Source organism: Rhinolophus ferrumequinum, chromosome 12 (genome assembly GCF_004115265.2).
Source record: "Rhinolophus ferrumequinum isolate MPI-CBG mRhiFer1 chromosome 12, mRhiFer1_v1.p, whole genome shotgun sequence".
NCBI classification, from domain to species: Eukaryota; Metazoa; Chordata; class Mammalia; order Chiroptera; family Rhinolophidae; genus Rhinolophus; species Rhinolophus ferrumequinum.
Genome location: NC_046295.1, coordinates 76,501,009 through 76,523,791, shown reverse-complemented (window position 1 = coordinate 76,523,791; position 22,783 = coordinate 76,501,009). Strand labels below are relative to the sequence as shown.

Here is a 22,783-nt window from a genome sequence, read left to right as displayed (position 1 = left end):
TCCTTTGTGTTTTAGGGTAGAGACCAAGTCTTCCTGCATCCTTTGTGGATCCACCCCCCAGCCGTGGGCAAGGTCAGGCACCCCAGGAATGGCATTGAAGGCCACCACCGAGCACCCACTGCACACCAGGCAGCACACTTGGTATTCTGAGATGGCTTTGAGACGGATACTGCCCAGGTTGTATCATGACCTTCATTCTACAGATGAGGCCTGAGGCTTGAAGAAGATAAACACTTTTTTCAAAGCCTCAAAGTTTATTAAGTGACAGAGTTGGGATCCCAACCCAAATCTACTTGGCTCAAAGTTCATGCTCCTTTCACAACATCATGATACCTCTTAACAGATTAGCTTTTGAGAACAGAAGGATAAACAGGAAGGATAAAACCGAGGAAAGGGGGTACTCTGGTCAACTTTGTGCCCATTGTGCATCAACTTTGTGCCCATTGTAGAGTCCAGTAAAATTCCAAACTACCTCTGACCCTGGGGCTACTGCACAGAACCACGCTATATGGAAAAGTTTTTCCAGAAGAGATGGTGGCCTTGAGGAAAGTTCTACAAGGTGAGGACACAACAAATGAATTGAGAAATATCTCTATCAAGAGTCTTATAGAATTAATGCCAAATGAACAAGTAAACATGAGAACTAGAAGAAGCAATCGAGACAGTCATTACTTACCTGTAGTTGTCATTTTGTTGGTCATACCTCACTAAGGCAAAAATATCTGCGGTGATGGTTAAGGAAATGAATCAACAACCCCGGTGCTCGCCGCCAGTGGCTTGTGCTTTGAAAACGCCTCACGCAGAATCATCCTAGACCTGCCCTTTGTGTCAGGGCACCTGACACCCTTAGGCTGAGATGAAACCTGGGATTTCTCTGAAAGAGACAGCCCAGGAAGACATTGGTTCAACCTCTGTGTTCATCCTTTGGGGAAAGGGCTAAATCTCCAATCTGTCAGAAAAGCAATATAAATAAAGCTATTAAAAAAACTAAGCAGCTAACCAAGCAAAAAGAGCAATTCCCCCGCCTGGAAATACATATCCCGACAAGAAATGAGTAACAGGTTTCATCTTACACATTAGGAAGAGAAAAGCAATTTAAGTGTTTCTACCGTACACCTTCCCTCTGTCAACTTCTGGCTTTGGTAGACCAAACAAACCAAAATAAACCAATGTGGCTGCTGGTTGCCTCGGAGTAGAATCAACTTTTCTTGTGTCAGGCATGCTGGGTTAAAACAGTTCCACACCTCCAGCCAGCTTTTTCCTCCTTTTTACCATTCCTCCTTTCTTATCATTTCCCAGCCCCCAGCTGTCCTTAGCTAGGGCTCAAAAGCCATTGATTCCTCAAAGTGTTTCCATATCTAGACTCATTGGAAGGGATCTGCATTAACCATCTGCTTGGGCCTTTCCAGACACAGATGTGCCAAGCCCCAAATCTAAACCATATAATTAAAGGAAATTCTAAAAATAATGACTACCCCTCGGTCACTAAGTGTCACCTCCCTCCCCCTCCAGCACTGTACCTGGAGAAGTTTTCTGTTCTATAAGAACAGCTGCAGTAAGAGGGGAGGAAATACTAGCCCTAAATCCCAGTGAACAGAGCAAGACAGCTCTTAATAAGCAGGGATGGGAGCAAAAGCAACTCTTATTAACGTGTAGGGGCATATCTGTTTGCTGTCCTGCTCTCATGGAAGAAATCTGGCAGTTTTCAACTTTTAAAAACTTCCATGCTGTATTGTTAGGTTTCAATGAACAAGTGAAAGTATGGAGAGCAACCTACTTCCCGATGCAATGAGTCATACGGATTCTGTCCCCCAACATTTTTACCGGAGTCTCCAGGGACCACGAACAACTAGACCAGACTTTATTCTGAAAATGGCTATTAGTTGCCTTTTGCTGATTAGGTACAACCGGTAGAGGCACCACCTTTGGGTTTCACTGTCATGGCGTGTGACCCAGAGCAACAGGGCTGCAGCTGGGTATCCGTTGGGCTGGTCACGTTCATGTCCCATGCCCGTCTGACCGAGCTAAGCTTGGACGTTACAGAGAACTTTAGCAGAACCTGCCGGCAATGTGAGCCAAACAGGGACTAGAGGAAGCAGAACGGAAGCAAAATATGATTAATTCTACGATTCCTCCAATCTCAAGAGAAGGCGGTGCAGCAGCTATTACTAGTGCAAAGAATCAACAAAGAAACATTGTTTTGGCTTTCTAGCTTTACTGGCAAGCTTTTATAACGAAAGCAAATTTCTCAGTGGATTCACTACCTATGTTCTTCTAATTCTTTTCTTATCGATGGATGGTAGGAAGTTTCCCTCATTTCACAGGCTACCTGAGGAAAGGGAGGGTATTTCAGAAATCAAGAATTCTCTGGGAATTAATCCATTCATTATTTCAACGGATGGAGAGAGAAGAGGGAACAACGCTGAGGAAAAAAAATCCCAAAAGGGGTTTTTGAAGAGAAAAGCATCTAAGAATCTAGCAGCGCAAAACAATTATAACAAGCAAATCAATTGTAACATTTGGTTTAAGTGTTAAGTCCAGTGAGGCTGACCAATAGCTCACTAAACTGGAACGTCTCACAAAGGCCCAGGATACGTGTAAAATGGGAGCGGATCATGGAAGGCTTAAAGGCCGGAGAAGGTTCCTCTCCTTCTTGGAACACAATGGTGACGATATCGTTTCCGATGTGACGCTTCCTCTCCACCTGGATGTAAGAGTAAATAACATCACTGGGAAAGTCACTCAGACGGGGCACGTACACAGTTCAAACACTAACACAGTATGACCAAGCACAATGATCAGAGAGCCCGGAACTTCAGTTACCTTTGACCTCTTGCCTCCCACCTTTTATCAGCCGTCTGTCTGTCTCCTGGCTCTTCTACCCATCTCTGCCACTCGCTCCCCGTTCAGGCCTGTGTTGTGCACCTTACGGAAGCCTTCTGACTAGCCTACTTGCCTCCATTCTCTCCCTCTTTGCTGCTCTGATCGTGTTCACCTCTACTCCTACTTTCTCTCCTTAGCTTCACATTGAAGGCCCCCAAATAAGAGGTATTACATCAGAATTCCCTGCGGATGGGGCTCAAACATGTATATTTTTAGCAGTGCCTCAGCCGGTTCTGAAGCACATACTCGGTGAAAACAATGGCACTATCTAATCTAACCCCAGGTGACCCTTCCAAAAAGATCTCTTAGACTTGCGGTCAGCAATATGAATGGCCAGACAGAAAATATTTTCGGCTGTGAAGATTGTATTATCTCTTTGCGACCATGCAGCTCTGCCGCTGCAGTTCAAAAGCAGCGATGGATAACACGTAAATGAGTGGGCATACCTGTGTTCTAGTAACACACTTTATTTAACAAAACAGGCAGTACCTGAGTTTGGCCCATTGAGTCTGGAGTTTTGAGGCAAGGTCTGGCTGGAGATGTAAATTTGGGTCATCACTGGAATATACAAGCTATTTAAAGCCACGAGACTGGATGAGCTCATCAAGGGAGTGAATGAGTGTACAAAGAAAAGAGACGGAGCCTGGGGCATGGCAATGCACAAAATGTGCCCACGGTCACAGAGCTAGTTCACGCAGAGCTAGGATTTGGCCCAGATCTGGCTGATCACAGAACCTTTCCTCCAGTACCAGATGCTGCCGTCAGGGTGTGGAGTGCTGGGAGACCAGAAGGTGTTAGTGGGGCTGGACATCAGGGATGTGGGGAAGAAACTGATGCTGCAGGGAGGCAAACCTCAACACCCCCTCCCTTTATGGTTTGGTAGGAGATGGAGGGCGGGGGGAGATGGAAGAAGTTTCTGTCATACCGGAACCTGCAACATCTGTGCGAGTTTGTTTCTTTACATCGGATTTGTGATGTAGCTCAGACTGTTCCACTAGTGCTCCAGGTGTCAAAAAGCCACGAGGACGTTATGAGGCAGCCTAGCCTCTGACTTTCTGACTGTTACCTGAAGCCCCCAAGAGACCACACAGGTTACAGAGAGAGGTTCCCAATGAGTGGTCCTTCTCTGCTCCCCCACCATCAGACCCTGTTAAGGTTCACTATCATTCTGCATCTCTCTGTCTCTCTTCCCACCTGCAGCATCTTCCTGGTAACAGAGACAAGCTTATAGTTTTGATTTCCTTCACATCTACGGACGCTGGGCACGTGGAGGCCTCAAGCATCACCCGGGAACCAGCCAAGATGGTGAGAACACCAGGGCCCATCTGGGAACACTTCCACGCTTCTGGTGAGTGCTGCTGCACCTTAATATGCTACCAGCCCCCTCAGAAGATAAAGTTAAAGGCGTTTGAGTTGGGCAAAGGCTGAACTGGCGCATGCATTCTTCCCGCCTCTCTGGCTAACGCCGCTTCCGGCACAGGCCATGGGCAGTGCTGGTGAACATACAGGGTTGAAAAGGCTGGAGTTGGGGGAGGAGGAGGATTGTAAGCTATTTCCGTGGAAGTTCTATGATGTTATTATTGAGATGTAAGAGGGCAATACAGTTTATGATGATGGGGAAGGCCAGGTCGGTCTCTTTTTTCCACGTCACCCCAAGATCCTACGAGCTTCAGCCCTTAAGAGGTAGAGCCTGGTAGCAATCACCCAGGTATCCTCCTTGTAGGTGGTAACTCAGCCTCTTAAGCAGTTTTCCTGGGCCCAGGTACTTTCTGCATCCACCTGTCCTTTCCCAGTCAGTCTCTGAAGCCAGAACAAACTTTCAAGCTCCAGTGGGTCTCCACTGCCTGCAAGACAACCCACCAGCTCCTCATCCCAGGCCCCAAACCATCAAACTAGCTCTTCTTATCCCAATCGATCTGCCATGACCCCAAAGCACCTTTGCATCTCACGACTGTAACACCCTGGGGTGGGTGAGGCAGCTTTTTCCCCCAACATGGCCCAGCCCATGCAGACACTAATTAACCTGAAAAACCATTGTCAGCCATTACTCAGGATCCGACTTAATTGATATCCCCGATAATCTCGTGCTGACAAGACATACTGAGAGAAGTCACAGAGAAAAGGCAATATATCTGCAAAATCATCTCCCAGAGGTCCACAAAACCACACTCACACACATGCAAACACACACGTTCACCCACAGATTCCCACGCACAGTATTACCTCTGAGCCTTTATTTCTTTAAGGGGTAATATCAGTGAGGACAGTTCTTCCTAAGGCTCATTTACAGTTCAGGTATACAGACTATCCCTAAATTGGTGCCTGACATTCAGCTCATGTGTTAACATGTGAACTCTCTAACTCTGTGGAATCATAACGATGCCTTCTTCACAGTCACGTCATGATTTGACGGGCTGTGTGTTCACACGTACCTGCTGTTTGTTCTCTTTGGAGTAGGGCAACATGGTGGACACATGAAACATGATCTCGTGCCCTTGGTACACGGTATAAACCGAATGTGTCCCTGTGGTGTCATCTGGAAAACACAAACGTGCATTTGGTGGGAGCAGAGAGTCCTGAGACCAGGAGGAAACTCTCTCTATGAGCAGCCAGTCAGTACAGTCCCAAAGATCCTTCTGGATGGTCCACCTAAGGAGAAGTAAGAGCATGGATCCTCCCCACGCGGAGAGACCTCTCCCGCCCTCTCTAAGCCACTTGTTGTCTCATTCATGCCTCCCCTCGGAGCAGAGGAGGTCACGAGAAGCCCGGGCTAAAAACGAGAGTACATTACAATTCCTTCCCTTCTGGTTATTGTTGGTACAGGACAAAGTGAACACAAGGAGACATGCAAATGATTACCCTGCCCGTAAAACAAAAAGAAGAGAACACTGGTGAAATTCTATTGTGATTAAAAGCACAGGCTTTGGAGTTAGGCAGACCTGGATGCAAGTTATCATTAGCGATGTTTCTTTTGACACGTCACCTCACCTTTCTCTGAGTCTCAGTTTCTTAATTTGAAACCAGAAAAAAAATCATATGTAACCTGTAAGGATGTTGACCAGATCCTCCGTGCTTGGCAGGATAAGTGGTCAACAGATGGTAGTTAGGATGCTACAGGCTGACAGTCAGCAAGGGGGAGATGAACGGGCAGGCATGCCAGGATTCACCGCGCACACACGGAGCCTGTCGTGGGGACGCCAGGATTCACCGCGCACACACGGAGCCTGTCGTGGGGACGCCAGGATTCACCACGCACACACGGAGCCTGTCGTGGGGACGCCAGGATTCACCACGCACACACGGAGCCTGTCGTGGGGACGCCAGGATTCACCACGCACACACGGAGCCTGTCGTGGGGACGCCAGGATTCACCACGCACACACGGAGCCTGTCGTGGGGACGCCAGGATTCACCACGCACACACGGAGCCTGTCGTGGGGACGCCAGGATTCACCACGCACACACGGAGCCTGTCGTGGGGACGCCAGGATTCACCACGCACACACGGAGCCTGTCGTGGGGACACCAGGATTCACCACGCACACACGGAGCCTGTCGTGGGGACGCCAGGATTCACCACGCACACACGGAGCCTGTCGTGGGGACGCCAGGATTCACCACGCACACACGGAGCCTGTCGTGGGGACGCCAGGATTCACCACGCACACACGGAGCCTGTCGTGGGGACGCCAGGATTCACCACGCACACACGGAGCCTGTCGTGGGGACGCCAGGATTCACCACGCACACACGGAGCCTGTCGTGGGGACGCCAGGATTCACCACGCACACACGGAGCCTGTCGTGGGGACGCCAGGATTCACCACGCACACACGGAGCCTGTCGTGGGGACGCCAGGATTCACCACACACACACGGAGCCTGTCGTGGGGACGCCAGGATTCACCACGCACACACGGAGCCTGTCACGGGGACGCCAGGATTCGTGGGGACGCCAGGATTCACCAGGCACACATGAAGCCTGTCACGGGGAAGCTGGGGACTGACACCTGGGGCCACATACATCACCCCTGCACCTGTTGGGTAAGTCACTCACAGGGCACTTCTCACAAGGTGCCTAACCTTTCCGTATTTGGAATCTGTGAACTGACGCCAACGTGGGCTGGCGGAGAGCTGAGGCTCCCAGAGGTAAGAGAACCCGGACTCGAAGTCTCTCAAATTGAGGCCACATGAACCTTGCCTCACCTGCCTGGCTTACCTCAAAGACTGACTGTGAAGAGCAGATAAAACAACAGGAGTAAAAGCGCAGGAAACAACTACAAACGCTACCCAATTATAAGAGAGCTTCAGTGATTCCAAAACTAAACTTGTGATCTCAGTTACGTTCATCCCCTCAGACTGCCCCCCCCAAACTGCTTCCCCTCGGACGTTCCCAATCTCACTACTGGAGCGAGGTGTCCTCTGTGATTTCTTTTTCCTCTTTATCCCCATGTTCCACCAGGCACAGGTAGATCCTGTCAGTTCTACCTTTAAAACCGCTATGTCCCAGGTCCGCTCCTCTCCCGTCCAACCTCCCAAAAACCCGCAGCCGAGGCAACAGCCTTGTCGTTACTGAGGCAGCAGCCTCTTAACCACCCTCTGGCCCGTTCTCCACATGGCAGCCAGCACGTTCTGCTCAAAGGTACGATCTGATCCCATCACGCCCCTACTGAAAGCCCTTTGATGACATCAATTCCATTTAAAATAAAATCCAAAATTATGAATGTGATCAAACTCCCTGCGGGATCACCCTGCCCCTTTCTCCAGTCCCTCTGCTCCCTCCAGCGACACAGGTATTCTCTTAGTTTCTAGAACATACCATGTTCTTTCCTGCCTCAGGGACTTCTCAAATGTTCTCTGCTTGGAATTTTCTTCTCCCTTCAAGACACTCGAATCACTCCCACTCGTCACTCCGTCTGGGAGGCCTTCTCTATCTAATCCCCCCGATTAGTCAAATGCTCCCCTGGCACTCTGTACTTTTTCTTCTTAGTTCATCCAAGTACTTGGTACTAAACTATTTGATAATTGTCTGTTTAATGTCTGTGTTGTCCACTAGACTATAAGCTCTTAGAGAGGCAGGGACCACGTGGGTTTATCCATTGCTCTGTCTCCGGAACCTCACACAGTCCTGGCACACAGAGCTAAGAATTCCTGGGCAGACCATGACTCCTGCCACCCCTAGGGGCTGTGAGGGCTGACTCGGTCTGGTAAAGCTCAGTGGAGCCACCAAATGTGTCCAGTGACCCCGTGTCAGCCTGGGTGCGAAGCTCGAATCTCTCTTACCCTCTTAGTCCATCCCTCCCGCCATCTTGGGTATAAATTCAAATGCAGATCAGGCTGACGACAAAAGTTATACAAATGACAACAGAAATCAAGAGACAAGCTTACTTTTGGTGTCCAGACCGCCGCGGTAGCCTGTCCAGCCCTTTAGAGTGATTGTGTCACCCAGGAGGTTTAAAAATTTTTGAAAAGCGTCACTTCCGATTTCTGTAGGAAGAGGTAAACAGTGGAGAAAGTATGGTATCAACTCGTCTTTATTTTCTAATTACGCACTGAAGTCACTTGAAAGTGAACTAGACGCTGCAGATGTATGCAGTAGGAGAGAATGGAGAAGTCGCGCTTCCTCCTTCTGGGAGCCCAGGTAGGGGGCGTCCACAACTCCCAGGAATCCAAGGAAGGGAAAACGACTGAATCAGACAGACCAACCTTACCCCCGCCAGACTGGGCTCACAGGTATTTAGTGTTGCAAAATGAAAACATTGCTACTGTTTCTATTAATAATCAACAGGTACTTAACATGAAAAGTGCCAAATAACGGAAAAGGAGCACCGTTTTATAATTCTCCCAATGCTAACAATCACAGCGAAAAATCTTCCTCTGCAACTAAGACTATGTGGAACCAAATTCTTCAGATCCCGTGTAATTTCCCAGTGAGACTGCCTCTCTGGTGCCAGCGCCTGGTACTAATTAGGTGGCTGAGAAATATTTATCAAATGAACAAAACTGGGCCACGTCTGCCCTACAGAATTGACCCTGAAAATTTACCCTAACATTTCATAAAACGACTGGCTGTTTCTTTGCAGTAAAGACTCCAACTCAACTGGCAAGTTCAGTTTGGATTGTCAAAACTGCAACCAGGCAGAACAGGGTTTCCGTTCGTGGAAAGGAGGTGGGGACACTCACCGTTGCTGAACATCTCATCATCAGTGAGCTGCCCGTCTTTGGCAAAAAGAACCCCAAACTTGAAATTCACAGAGCCCTTACAATAAGACAACAAAAGGTGGTGACTTTCATTTTATCATCAAAGCATACACAGTTATGAGACATGCTGGTCGTTATTTAGGGAAACTGCCAAGTGACCAGAAGTGACACTGGGGGATTACTTCCTCCCCTTCATCTCAATTTTGACCAATATTAACATCTGTAGTTTTCAGATATGTACCAGACACGTGTATTACTTTGATTTTTTTGCCCTTTACAAATCACACAGGGAGTTCATGCATTCTGGAGCAACGAGCATGATTCAGACATGGATAATAAATATATAGACAAAAACGTAACTGTCCCCTTTGCCCGCTCCCTGCCGTATTCCACTCACTGCCCTGCCCGAAGTCTGAGGTGCATTCTCTCAGCCCCCTTCTCTGCATTTACATCACCGCGTCCAGGAATCAGCTGACATGTCATAGCCTCAGAGAAACCTTCCCTGTTTGTTCTATGTAGCAGATCTTCTCCTTACACCACATTGTTGTACTTTCGTCACAGCTCTCGGGACTATGGATATTGCCATGTTTATGTTTGCCTGTTCACCTCTTTAGGTTCTCTTACCCACCAGCTTGTAAGCTCCAGGAAGAAGGGACCTTGTCTTGTTCATCAGTGTATCCCCAATTCCTCAAATAGTACATGGTATGCACATACTAGTAAGAGCTCAATAAATATTTGTTGAATCAATGAATGAATGAACAAACGAATCTACATATAAATCTTTGTTTATAAAAACAACTGGGATTCTTCTGTAAGTACTGCCTTGTGAATTGCTTCTTTATATCAGTAAATGTTAGGTCATGGAAATTTTTTCACGCCAGTAAATAAAGATCTACCTCCTTCTTTTTAACGGCATTGTAACATTTCATAATTCATTCAACCACTGCGTAATTCACGTCTTCAACCAACAAATATTTCCCCCGTGCCCTCTATCTATATGCACTGTTCTAGGATTTGGGGGTGCTGCAGTGGACAAAACTGAGCAAATCCCTGTTCTCGTGGTGTTTACATTCGAGTGGGGGCAACAGATAAACAAATAAATGAAAATACATGGCCAGGAAAAAAAACAAAGCCGTGTAGAAGGGCGGAGAGTGTGAGGCAGAGGGAGAGAGGCAGGGGATGCTATTTTAAGGTGATCAGGGAAGGGTGTGACCCATGAGGACATCTGGGGAAAAGCATCCCCAGCGTGGGAACAGCAGGCTCTTCCTGAGAAAGCGGAGAAGAAGGAAGTCAGTATGGATCGTATGCAGCAGAGGACTGGGCCCTGCTGGCCCCAGCAGGCCATGGTAAGCGTACTGGGCTCTACTCTTACCCAGTAGAGTGGGCTGGGACGCCATTACCGTTTTGAGCATAGGGATGACCTGATTTGACATGTTTTAAAGGGAACATTTGGATACTGCACGAAAGCTAGAATAGAAGGCAGGCGTAGGAAGCAGGGAGATGAGTTGGAGACGCTGCACAGCCCAGGCAAGAGACGATGGGGGTGGTGTCAACGGATTAGCGTCGTCGTGATGGAAGAAACATTTGAATTAGGGACGCAGTCTGAAGAAGACTCAGCAGGATGTACTGATGGATTAGATATGGGGTGTGTGAGCGAGTGAGGGGTGTTAAGGATTTTTCCAAGTTTGGCCTGAGCAACTGGATCAATGATATTGCCATTTACCGAGAGACAGCATATGCACAAATTATAATTTACTTACTCAATTGCCTATTTATAATATTCGGGATATTTCCCTGTATTAGTTACGTACTTAGAAAACCCAATACGTTTTTTAAAGTGGGGCAACAGGGGCTGGAAACACCCAAATAAAGATGGCATTCTGTAAATGGAGTGTGTGATAAAGTGCAAACACCCTATCTTTAATTCAATGAAAATCAAAACCTCGTTACCCCGATCACAAGGTTAAAATTTGAATATTTCCAAGCAGATTTAAGTAGCTTGATTGGTTTTGCATCTTTGTAACTAGCTGCATAGAAAATTCAGAAATATACCTTGAAAAGCCACATCAGGAGAGTCTTTCAGTGGTAAAAGACTCACACTGTGCAAATCCAGGTTTGACCGAAAGAAAAGGTCGTGTTCGTGGTGAAGGGCACATGTATAAATATGGAGGCAGAGCACAGCTGGGAGCCCATCTCATAAAATTACTTACCTCTTGCTCTTCAAGAACCAGCAAGTCCTGTCAAACAAAGTTTGAAAAGTTATGCCCACACTTAATGGTGATCAATTTTGACTTTTTGTGAAAGCTAAGCTTTAGTTTACTGAAGTTTACACCATTCCCCACCCCCCAGAAGTGCTTTTAAAATTCAAATTTAGCTCTGCAGATTTTTATCAAATACCTGGTCATTTTGGAAAGTCAGATTATACCAGAACTTTCTGGAAATACAGATGGGGCACAGCAGTGGGAAGAACTGCACAGACACCTCGGTTTCTCTATCCATTTAAACCGAGCTTGTCACACTTTGCTTCTGGAAAGATCCTGACCAAGAAAAATGTTTCTACAGTATAGCTGCCAGAAACTGACACTGAACATTTTTAAATAGCATCAGCCACCTTCCCACTTGGTGAGAAGAGGCCTTCTGTTTAATGCAATGGGCTTATTTCCTGTTTACTTTTTGGATCCGATGATTTGCAAGAACTCTTTCCTCTCTTCCTAAAGCCTGCTGCTCAAGGCTTCCTACAGAAACCTGATTGACAGCTGTCAAACTACTGCTGCTAAGGTGCTCACTCACGTGCACACTCACATGTGCAGAGGACGGGGGAAAGCTCATGAAGAGTCCTTGTTAAAGGAAAGAGTCGAAACACAAATAAAGGCAAAGCAGGAAGTGTCTTTTGTTTGGTAAAAAACAGGCACAGAGTTATGATATAAACAGGCAGAAGGTTGTTATACCTCATTTTCTTGTCTCCTTTCATTTTATGGAGGAGAGAAAGCAGATAAGGAAGACTGAGAGGAGAGGAACTCAGCTGAGGGGACCTGCGCAGCAGCAAGATGCGGAAAGAAGCATCTTGGGCTCGTGGGTTTTGGGGCCCAGTGTCGGGGCGGGGGAGGTCACCTCCAGGCTTCAAGAAGGAAAGGACTAAGAACGACCACTTGTACAAATGATGTAATAAAGGTACACTGGTACAGGCATATTTATACTTCTAATTTCTTTTTAAGTTTTTGCTATAAAAATTACTTTTAAGCACAGCATGGCTTAAAGTTTAACCTCACACACCCATTTTTGGCTCAGTTCCTTCTGGGGTGGAGGCAGGGTACAAATACTATTTTAAAAATTAAATTAAAACAAAAGATAGGGGAATTCACAATTCTATACCTTTGGGGTAAGCTGAGAGCCAGTAGCTTTCTTTTAAAAGCTAACTGTATTTAAAGGTATGCAAGCAAAGATTGCTCATCTTCCCATGCTATTTCCCCAAAAAAGCAGATTTAAGCACGACATTCCTTGGCTGAAAGACTCTTCTGGCTCCCTGCCCTCCTGGATGAAATCCAGCCTGTCACTCCGGCCTCTTCCCTGCCACCCACCCTGGCGTACCCAACTCCTTGAAGCTCCTTGACACACAGCTGGCACACTGCTAGTGCTGGCCATGTTTATATTTTTCAAGGGGGGCACCTCAGAGCGAAATTGATTAGCTTGGTTGACATTTTTCTGATGGATCATTACATAGATTGTGACGCAAGTTTTCCTCTCCCAGTGCAGGCTGTTTTCCCTGAACAGTAAGTCCTAAGAAAACAGGATGGCTTTCTGCACACCCTCTGTCCTCTACTCAGCAGAGCATCCTCCATGAGTTAGAGCTCAAAAAGCACATTTTGCATTTTACTGATTAAAAAGAATCTCATTTTCCACACAATTCCACATCACTCGGTAAAAAGACTGGCCTTTAAGCCAATAGGATGCTTCTGAACAACCCCCCGCCCCCCTTTCTGGTTCATGGAATGAGGCCCATGGAGTTCAGTGGGTGTTGGTTGTGGTGATGCCCCAGGATCACTCACAGAACTTCTGAAAAACACAGATTCCTAGCCCCTGTCTTAGACCTAGCGTATCAGAAGCTCTGATGGGTGTCGCAGGCTAAGAATCACGGGAGATCTGTCAGTTCTAATCTAACTCTGTGATCAAATTCACACACTTATGAAGCATAAAGTTCTCTGTTACCTTTTGTATCTCAGGATGAAAAATTTCCCTGGGGCCTTTCTCAAATTTGTCCAGATTCATGGCACTGCAACAGAATGGACAGAATGAGCCACAGTGTGGTGGAAACTTAAATAATGTGGAGTCTATCTCAGTTCTTCAGAGAAGCGGAATCATATCTCCTAGAACCATCAAGGGAGGGCCTGGCCCACAGGAGATACCCACCAACGAAGGAGGGAGCAGTGAGAGACTATATGACAGTAACCAGACACCACATCGTACTTTCCTTATAGAACTGGCCCCCAATGACACTCAGGTAATAAGAGAGGAATCGAGAGCAGTTTCGGGAACCTTGACTATTCTTCATGAATTTTACCTTTATTTACTAAAAAAGGGATTCACTGACATTTACATAGCAATTAACGATAAAGTGAAACGTAATTAAGATGACCTGATATATCTTTCTTCCTTTGACAAGTCCTCTGCCACTTACAGCAAAGACCGTCCTTAAACAAGGTCGTTCTTTTGTTTTCCTTTGGACAAGCCATGTTAATTTCCTTAAGCCTAAGTCCCTCCAGAGGTAAAACAAGGACATCGAACTAGAAAATCTCTAAGGATCCTTTCAGCGAGGATTCCTGTATTTGTAAATGAAAGGTTAAAATAATAGCTCATATTTATAGCATACTTCCTTATTCCAGGCACCCTGCTAAATGCTTTCCATGGATTATCTTCTCCTTTAGTTTCTATGAGGGAAGTACTATTTTATCCCCATTTTAAAGATGAGGAAATTGAGGCTCAGTCCAGGATAACAAAGCTGTTCAGCAGTAGATACAGCCAAGATTGAACTCCGGCTTATCTGACTCCATAGCATTTATATTTTAATTTCTTTTTAAGTTTTCAAGTTCATGATTGTAATAAATGAAGATAAACTCTTTCCTGCAATTGGCAGTAACTATAGAAGCTTCAATGCTTCACAACTTTAAAAATATTTTCTTGCTGCAGCTGGCTCTGCTATGAGTGGCAGGATGAGAAGTGAGGACTGTATTCATGTAACTAAATGAAATTATAACTAAATGAAGTCCCTTGTCTTTAAATATAAAGAAGACATGAGCTGGAGGAACTCCTTGTGAGGAAACAAAGACGCACGGAACTCTTAAGCCACTATAATTCAAAGTGTTACTTTCAAAGTAAGCTAGGATTTAGAAGCAGCAAGATATTTCTTTCTTTCTGCCTAACAAAAAGGCGAACCTTTTCCCTGATGCTTTCTCAATTAGGGCTTCAGATGGCTCAGAAGAAAACTCTGAGGTCTACAATTTGGAGACCAAATCAAGCTTGACAATGAGGTATGTCGTTTTTTTACTTCTTAATCTCAGTGCCTTTTCACCAGCCAGATGCAATCCTAGCTGTTAGGGTCTAGTTTGTCACTCTAAGGGACAGGTTGGCAAGTATGAGTTGTAGCTCAGAGTAAGTCACCAGAACATGGCAATAAGCTTTCATGGTCACGTGAGATGGCATTAGTGGTTAACCTCCCAAGCCCTGGCGTCACATGAATCCAGGTTTAAATCCCAGCTCTGCGAGGTCACGAGCTGCGAGATCTTTGTCAAATCTCTTCACCTGTCTGAGGCCCTGAGGCTCTGTGGAATGGAGATAATAATAGATCTACTTTGTGGAACTGGCTTACAGATTTACTAAGAGAACGCTTAGAAAGCATTTGGCCTGACAAACAGAAGCTACTGTGACTGGTTTGTAACATCTTAGCTGGTGACAAAGCCACAGGCCCGACCCAGGTGGTGGCGTTCCCTATGGAAGGCTGCCACCCAACATGGGGGAGATGTGACAGGGACGGGAAAGGTGGGGGCATGGGAGGTGGGCGCGGAGCAGCTAGATGTCCCATTCATTTAACTTTCGGGTTGGTGAAGAAGAAGTGCATTCTTCCCCGAGAAGCATTTGCTGACATCTGAGTTTCTATTTCAAAGCAGAAACATGAAAGGAAAAACATTTCCTGGCTTTCTTTGCAAAACCAAAGTATCTGCATGGATGCAAGAAAAAAGAAGCGGACACCTAACGCAGGGTGGACATGCTTAAGAGCAAAGCGCAGAAGCTGCCGGACCTGGACTTGGGCCTCGGGTCCAGCACACACCAGCTGTGTGATCTTGGCTTTCTCCCCGAGCCTCTATTTCCTCATCTATGAAATGGGGGTGATGACAGTCCCTGCCTTTTAGTATTGCTGTGAACATTACACGAGCTAATGCATGTCAAGGGCTTAGCAAATGTCTGGTACATAGCCAAGGCTCAAGAAAATAGAAAGCTAACAGAGTGATCGCAGGAAAAAAGATGTACAAAGGCTCCTGGTTTTGGGTTTCCATTCCTCTGTACTCACCTTAAGATGGACTTCACAGAGAGCGTTTTGGTGGGGCTGTAGGGAAGGCATATTTTCTGGGTACCCTAGAAAGTCAAAACACCAAATCAGTGAGAAGTTTGGCAATTTCCATCTCTGAAAGAGCTTTACCTGGCCATTTAAAAGAAACCTACATCCAGTCTTTCTCATTTTTCTTCAAGGGGCATGTGTATGAGTCAACATATTCTATGTGAGAAAAAAAAAAAACCTTGCTCTGTCTTGACAGCATCTTCCGCCATCCCCCCAACTCCAAACAGTACTGACTGACAGGTCCTCAGCGTCTCAGGTGTTGTGGCGAGCAGGTGAGCTGTCTGAACCAGATGAGAGGGAGGTTTGGTCTCTGAGCCAAGAGTCAGAGAAGCCTTGGGGATTGTAAGAAGACAGTCTCTACATGCTCAATGGGACCCAAATGTGATAGTTCCAAGTCAAAGACTTTGAACTAGAAATCACTCGAATCTTTCACAGAGGTTTGCATAATGTGTACTTCGACATTTACCTGTGTTTACTTATTTAAAGTCTGCTTCCTCCTCTCTAAATGGATGCCCACTGTGACTAACTCGTAGAAAGTACCCGTAAGTATTGGTTGAATGGGAGAGAATGAATGAAGGACTGCATGAACGGTTCAGTCCCACGTCCAAACCACCCAGATACAGATGAAAGCTAGTCTCCTTATAATTTCCACTAAAGAGACAATACAGATTTATAATACATGAAGGATTTACACCACTCGGTTAGCCAAAGGAATTATGACATAGTCCACATTTAAAACTTTCCAACTGACTAATAAATTGGCAGTACAAACAGCTAGAGAACGGTAAGGACATTTCTCGCAGGAAACGGGCAAAGAAGTAAATTCGACTTTCCTCCTGTTTTGGGGGACACATCTGCCAACTCATCTGCCTAAGCCCTGAATAGTGGCCTAGGAGTGGAGCTCCTCAGCCTTTCAGGCTCACGATCTCTTTCAGTCAACTTTCACAGCCACGTCCTCAGAGAACGTGGTAATCTCACCCCCACCCCTGAAGTTGCGTTAGATAGAGCCCTTCTTATGGATTCTCCATAGCCAAGGAAAGTTAGGTGCAGCCTTTTTGTGTGTGTGTAGTTTGTGTTACAGACATTCAAAAAAATCCCCAAATATGGAGGAGTCTTATGACAGGAATATGCATTTTCAAATTCCACACAACCCACTCCTCGAAACCTGAGTTACTCCTATGGCCTTGCTTTCTCACCGGCCCCAGCCCACCTCACACTGCGGTCACCTGTGTGGGATGCCAACCTGACAAGAAACGGCTCTTGAATCCGACCTTCTTGCTCAGGCCCTCCCTTGTCTACCTGTTCTTCTCACTGAACATTCAGACGCAGTTTTAAAGAGAAGCCAAGGGCAGCGGGAGGGGAAACGGATGGAACAGAGCGAGGACCCGCCCCTACCTGGGTGAGAGTAACGTCTCCATGAGCTGCCTGCATGGACGTGAAGCCCAAGGCTTGTGGGGTTGCCGATTTGTATTTTTCTTCATCACAAACTAGTAAAGCTCTTCCCCCCCAGCTTCTCCCTTTCCAGAGTGGCTCTCCAATAAAAAGGCACCTTGTAGTTCGATGCTTTCCAGTGGAACCCACAAATGCAAAGGAAAAGTCCAGCCATGTGCATAGGAGGCAGCACAAAGTGAGCACAGGAGGACGGAGAGGTCCATGTCGAATGTCACCCCACATATGCAGCCCGGGTGGGGGTTTGTGTGTGCATGAGCAAGTATACATGCCCAGAAGGATTTCACTGATTATCTCTGAGTAGTTGGATTTTGATCCTCTCCTTTTTTGATTTGCTGTATTGTCTTGATGGAATTTTTACAAGTATGAATCATTTTTATTTCAGAAGAAGCCTTTTCTTTGTGTTTAGAAGAAACATAGCAGAGACAGGCAAGAATATTTAAAGCAGGGTTTATACACATGGCTATTTCTCTGTTTTGTAAGAGAACGTGAGCTCGTGGTGGGGTGAGGGGTGCTGAGTCTACTTCTTTGGACTCCCGCAGCCTCTGGCAGCTGGCTTGGGGCTGATAGGGGCTTAAGAACTGACCCCTTATGCCGACCCTGATTTTTCAGTTCCTCACTGCCCTTCAGCTACGCCTCCCTGTAGTTGGCAGCAAATGCTTACCCTGCCCTGGCACATAGTTTAGGGCCTAGGTAAGTGGTCTGGATGAAGGCAGTAGCATTTCTCCACAGATGGGGACAAACACTCATTGCGCCCAGCCCTGGGCTGCTGCTTCACGTGGCCCTGGGGTCTAAATCCCATGACTTCTCTCAGACCAGCCAAGAGTGATCCCCAGGGCATGCCTCATTTGCCTTGTGTCTGCTGTTCCTTCTGTCTGGAATGCTCCCCGTCTCCCCCACTCTGTAAGTGGCTGGTTCCTTTTCATCCTGCAGGTCTCTTTAAATGTCATCTCAGAAAGCTTTCCCTGAACCATCTTATCTAAAGCCGGTCTCCCGTATTATTCTGTGTCTTTGTTTCCTTCAGAGTGCTTACTACAATTTGTAATGTAATAGAGACAATATCTTTGGAAATCAAAATAAGCAAAAATGTCCCCCTGCCTTTACTCCGCTCTTTCTCCCCTAGAACCTGGCAACATCCCAGGTGAGGAGGTGGAGTGACTGTTACTTCCTGAGGGAAGAAGATACAACATGGAGAGGATCTATCCCAGAAAGGTAGTGGAAGTATGAAACCTACCCCTTCGTGCCTTGGTGGAAGGAAGGAAGGTAGGAAAGCTAAGCGGTTATGTGCTGGGGGCCTTGGTTTCCCCATTCCGAGGGCAGGCCTGGAAGGGAGTGGAGAGAATGCTGCAATTATCTCCAGGTAAAACCGGAAGCCCCTAAGAGCTTCTGGACTGGAGGGGCACTTCCCAGGCACGGTCAGCAAGATTAGAGGCATGAGCCTAAGGCAGTCCTCCCGCCTCCTGCCATCTAGCAGATACACCAGTGAGGGCGCAGAGCTTGTGAGAGGCTCGGCAACGGGCAGAGACCTGGGATCAAGCCAAAGACTTTGCAACAAGGGGCATGTGGACTACGGATTTCAGGGGCCAGTGCTTTCCAATGACCCACAAAGCCAGGGGGACCCGTGACATCTCAGTGGTTGCTAGTTCAGAGACCAGACCAGTCACTTCACAACAGAAACCAGAAGGAACCCAGAGGGCCCCATGTGGATCCAAGGTCCTCTTTTCCGGCCACCATGAGATCTCTTAAACCCTCTCCCCAGGCACCCCAAGTATCAATTTCAAGAGGAGCAGGGAGAGGGGAAAGAAATCGGAAAGACTGATTATTTGTCCAAAAGAGAGAGTTATCCAAATGAAATATTTAAACCAGAAGAGATTAGAACACTGTAATTAGCAAATGGGGGTGGGGAGTCGGGGGGCAGAATACAGCCTCCCGGTGCACAAACTAAGAGGCTTTGGATAAGGGCATTATTACTACTCAACAGGTGAAAAATGAGAAAAGACTGTCATGTAAGCACGTGGAAAAACGGGCCCCCGGTGCTCCAATGGTATCTTCTAAAAGGGATGCAGAAACTTTGCTTCAATAACAGCTATGCTGATGGCAAGACTGACCCAAACTACAGTGGCATGGGGGAGGGGTAAGTGCCGGAACTTTTCTGCAGGACATCCTTCACTAGTAAGCTCTAACTCTACATCACATCAGATTGTTCGCTTAAACATGCTCAGAAAAAGAAAGCCGTTTCTGACACATTCCACGGAAGTTTATATGAACAGAGGCAGCACAGCACCCAGATTAAGTGGTGATGAAATTCGAGGTGCAAGCCAGTTACTTACTGTTTTCCTCCAAAGAATTGCACGATATTGAGGGACACGCTGATTGTTTTGGTCAGAAAGGGTCACAGACAAGAAGAAGGGGCTCTTCTCGGCATCATTTCCAATGTAATTCTGATGGACTGGAAAAGAAACAGGTTTAGAACAGTGAAGATGCAACTCTTCCAGTCCCCGGTTGTATGGACACCTCAGGTGGTATCCAGCCCTTTCCACACGGTCAGGGAACAGGAATGCCAAACGCCGCTCAGGACAGAGCCTGGCCATTCCATAGGAAGCAGGCAATCCCATTCCCTTGCCAGTGGTTGGTTCAGGAATGAGCATGTGACCCAATTCTGGCCAATGAGATAGGAGGACAAATGTGTCAAGGGTTTCTGGAAAGGCTTCTTCACTCTTGAAGATAGTCTTCTCTGAACTCTGGACAGGGGTGTCTAGAAGTGATCCCTGGAATTGCTGCAACCTCCTTGTGACCCTGAGGGGGATCAGCCTTGATGACATCACAGAACCCACCAACCCCGGAGCCTGCCCTCCCTCTGGGTTTCTCGTTACATCCCTTATTGTTTAAGCCAGTTCAGGAAGCTGAAGGCATCCAAACTGATGGCACCGTTTTTCTCTATAGCCATCACTGCTCCAGGCTCTGCGCTTTCAAGCTTTTGGGAAGATGACAGTTTTCCCATTGATTTCTTTATGAAGAAATGTAAAGAAATATTTGACCTTGCCAAATAAGTGGAATAATAGTACAGTATCAGATTTTTTGAAAGATACTATTTGGTGTCTTTCATAGCTCTCTACAAACAAATGGATTAGCCTGATAAGTTTATCTAACTCATTTGCAATAATTATTCTTCCACACCACACTCCTGTTTTCTACCTTTCCAGGTACGTGTGTTCTACTAATATCTGAGGTCTTGCTATGTGTCAGGCATCAGGCTTTGTTTTTCCCCCTGCATATCTCATTGAAAAGTCTGTCCAAACCTACTAGGTGTGTAATAGTAATGCCCCCTACTTTACAGATAAGAAAATTAAGTCTCAGAGAAGTGGAGAGTAACTAGGGTAAGGTCCCATGGTTAATAATGACAGGACCAGGTCCGAACCCATTCTACAGTCTCCATGAAGGCCGGGATCACCGTACTGCCAGGCACATGGTGGGTGAGAATAAATACCTGTCACCAGAGCCTACGGGAAGATGCCTCTGGTTCTATATCGGCCCTGGAGCTCAGGGAATCATTTCTTCCCCTTATTGCCCTGAACTAAATGTTCAAAACCCACTATAGGCAGGGTACTTGCCTTGTTAAGTCTAAAGCTGTTTTCCACCCTGCAAATTCTTCTTATGTCTCACATCACTCATTCAGATGATCTAATCTCCTTTAACCCCCCAGGGACAAAAACAACTGGCCAAAAAACAACAAAAAAAAATCACAAGAAAAACTCGTGTAGGGCTGAGACTCTGAATCGAATCTTCAGAGCTCCAAAGCTTACTGCCGACCTTGAAATGAAATGCCCTGCCGTCAGTGTCCCTTCCCAGATCAGTTTCACACATAGAGCCTGCTAGAAATTACACCAACAATTCCATTTTGACTATCCTTTCTTCCCGAACACAGTCACGGCATAATTACCTTGTCCTAAAAAATACTTGAAATACCATCTGGTGTGGTATTCTGGGTTCTCTAAGTGCACGTCTGTTCTTCGCCACGTACCTGGCAGAGCAGCTGCATTCTGTAAAGCAACAAGGTTGTGCCATTAAGAGGCTTACTTAGAAAGTAAACAAGAAGCTGACAATGAACCAGAGGCCAAAGAAAAGTCATTGTTAAAAGCGTACAAACAGGGCTGTAACCACATGTTACCATTAGAAAAGGCTACTAGACCCAGTCTAAATCGACATCATAGAAGCCTTCTGGAGGTCGTTGGGGTGTGGGAAAAAGAACAAAGTGAACCAGTGAATTCAGCTATTTCTTTTTTTTTTAATTAAAGTTTATTGGGGTGACAATGGTTAGTAAAGTTGCGTAGGTCTCAGGTGTACAATTCTGTAACACATCATCTATATATCACATTGTGTGTTCACCACCCAGTCAGTTCTTCTATCACCGTACATTTGATCCCCTTTACCCTCATCTACCACTCCCCTCCCCCCTTACCCTCTGGTAACCACTAAACTATTGTCTGTGTCTATGAGTTTTTGTTTCTTCATTTGCTGGTCTTGTTCCTTTGTTGTTTTCAGTTTTATATACCATATATCAGTGAAATCATATGGTTCTCGACTTTTTCTGACTTACTTCGCTTAGTATAATAATTTCAAGATCCATCCATGCTGTCGCAAATGGCACTATTTCATCTTATGGCAGAATAGTATTCCATATATGACAAACCCTCAGCTAATATCATAATGAATGGTGAAAAACTGAAGCCCTTCACTCTACGTTCAGGAACAAGACAGGGCTGTCCCCTATCACTTCTGCTTTTTAACATAGTATTGGAAGTCCTAGCCAGAGCAATCAGGCAAGAGAAAGAAATAAAAGGCATCCGAATTGGGAATGAGGAAAATTGTCACTTTTTGCAGATGACATGATGCTATATATATAGAAACCCTAACGACTCCACCGAATTCAGCTATATATAACTTGAGTTTCAGGTTTCTCTCCTTTCTGGCTGGAAGCCTCTGCACTATTTGGGAGCTGGTGCCCCCTAGAGGCGCCCTCTTCTGTTTATTACCCTGTCACAGGCACATTTCACCTGTAACAACACCTTTCTGCAGCATCTCAGAGTTCATATTCTTTGTAGAATTTTAAAAATGTATCATAAAAATAAGTCAATGTGGAAAATATAAACACAATGAATAATCTGAGTCCTCTATCCAAAGATAATTACTAACGATTTGGTATGGTTTCCTCTCATTTTTTTCCCCACATGTACATACATACGTATTTTTCTTACCAAAATGGAATCATAATGAATATACGGTTTGAAACTCCATCGATGTCCACATTGTGCCATGTGTATAAGGCAGACTTCTAGCACATACTTTTCTGGCTCTGACATGAATCTAGTGACTTACTAGATGTCTGTGGATAGTTCCTTTATAATGTTGAAGAAGTTCCCTTCCATTCCAAGTTTACAGAGGTTTTTCTTAGTTTTTTACTGAAAGCTTTTGGGGGGCAACTATTGAGATTATAGATCAAATGGGGAAAAGCTTAGTAATGTAATGAATTATACACTAGCTCTCCTGACGCTGAACAGTTCTTTTATTTCTGGAATACATCCTACTAGAGGTCATGATGTATACGATTCTTTTGATATACAGCTGGATTTAAAGCAATGATT

At 45.9% G+C, this 22,783-nt stretch overlaps 1 protein-coding gene across 5 annotated transcripts in view; it reads right to left on the bottom strand.

Moving 5' to 3' along the window:
• GARNL3 (GTPase activating Rap/RanGAP domain like 3) overlaps window positions 1-22,783 on the bottom strand; it is a 125,604-nt gene that overhangs the window by 31,497 nt on the left and 71,324 nt on the right. For all 5 annotated transcript variants that reach the window (XM_033123062.1, XM_033123061.1, XM_033123063.1 and 2 more), the window contains 10 exons: window positions 21,082-21,181; window positions 19,472-19,590; window positions 15,645-15,709; window positions 13,289-13,352; window positions 11,293-11,319; window positions 9,065-9,140; window positions 8,270-8,368; window positions 5,316-5,419; window positions 2,596-2,704; window positions 677-722 (listed from right to left, as the gene is read on the bottom strand). In XM_033123062.1, coding sequence (XP_032978953.1) covers window positions 677-722; window positions 2,596-2,704; window positions 5,316-5,419; window positions 8,270-8,368; window positions 9,065-9,140; window positions 11,293-11,319; window positions 13,289-13,352; window positions 15,645-15,709; window positions 19,472-19,590; window positions 21,082-21,181 — 809 coding nt within the window. The remainder of the gene's footprint in view (window positions 1-676; window positions 723-2,595; window positions 2,705-5,315; window positions 5,420-8,269; window positions 8,369-9,064; window positions 9,141-11,292; window positions 11,320-13,288; window positions 13,353-15,644; window positions 15,710-19,471; window positions 19,591-21,081; window positions 21,182-22,783) is intronic.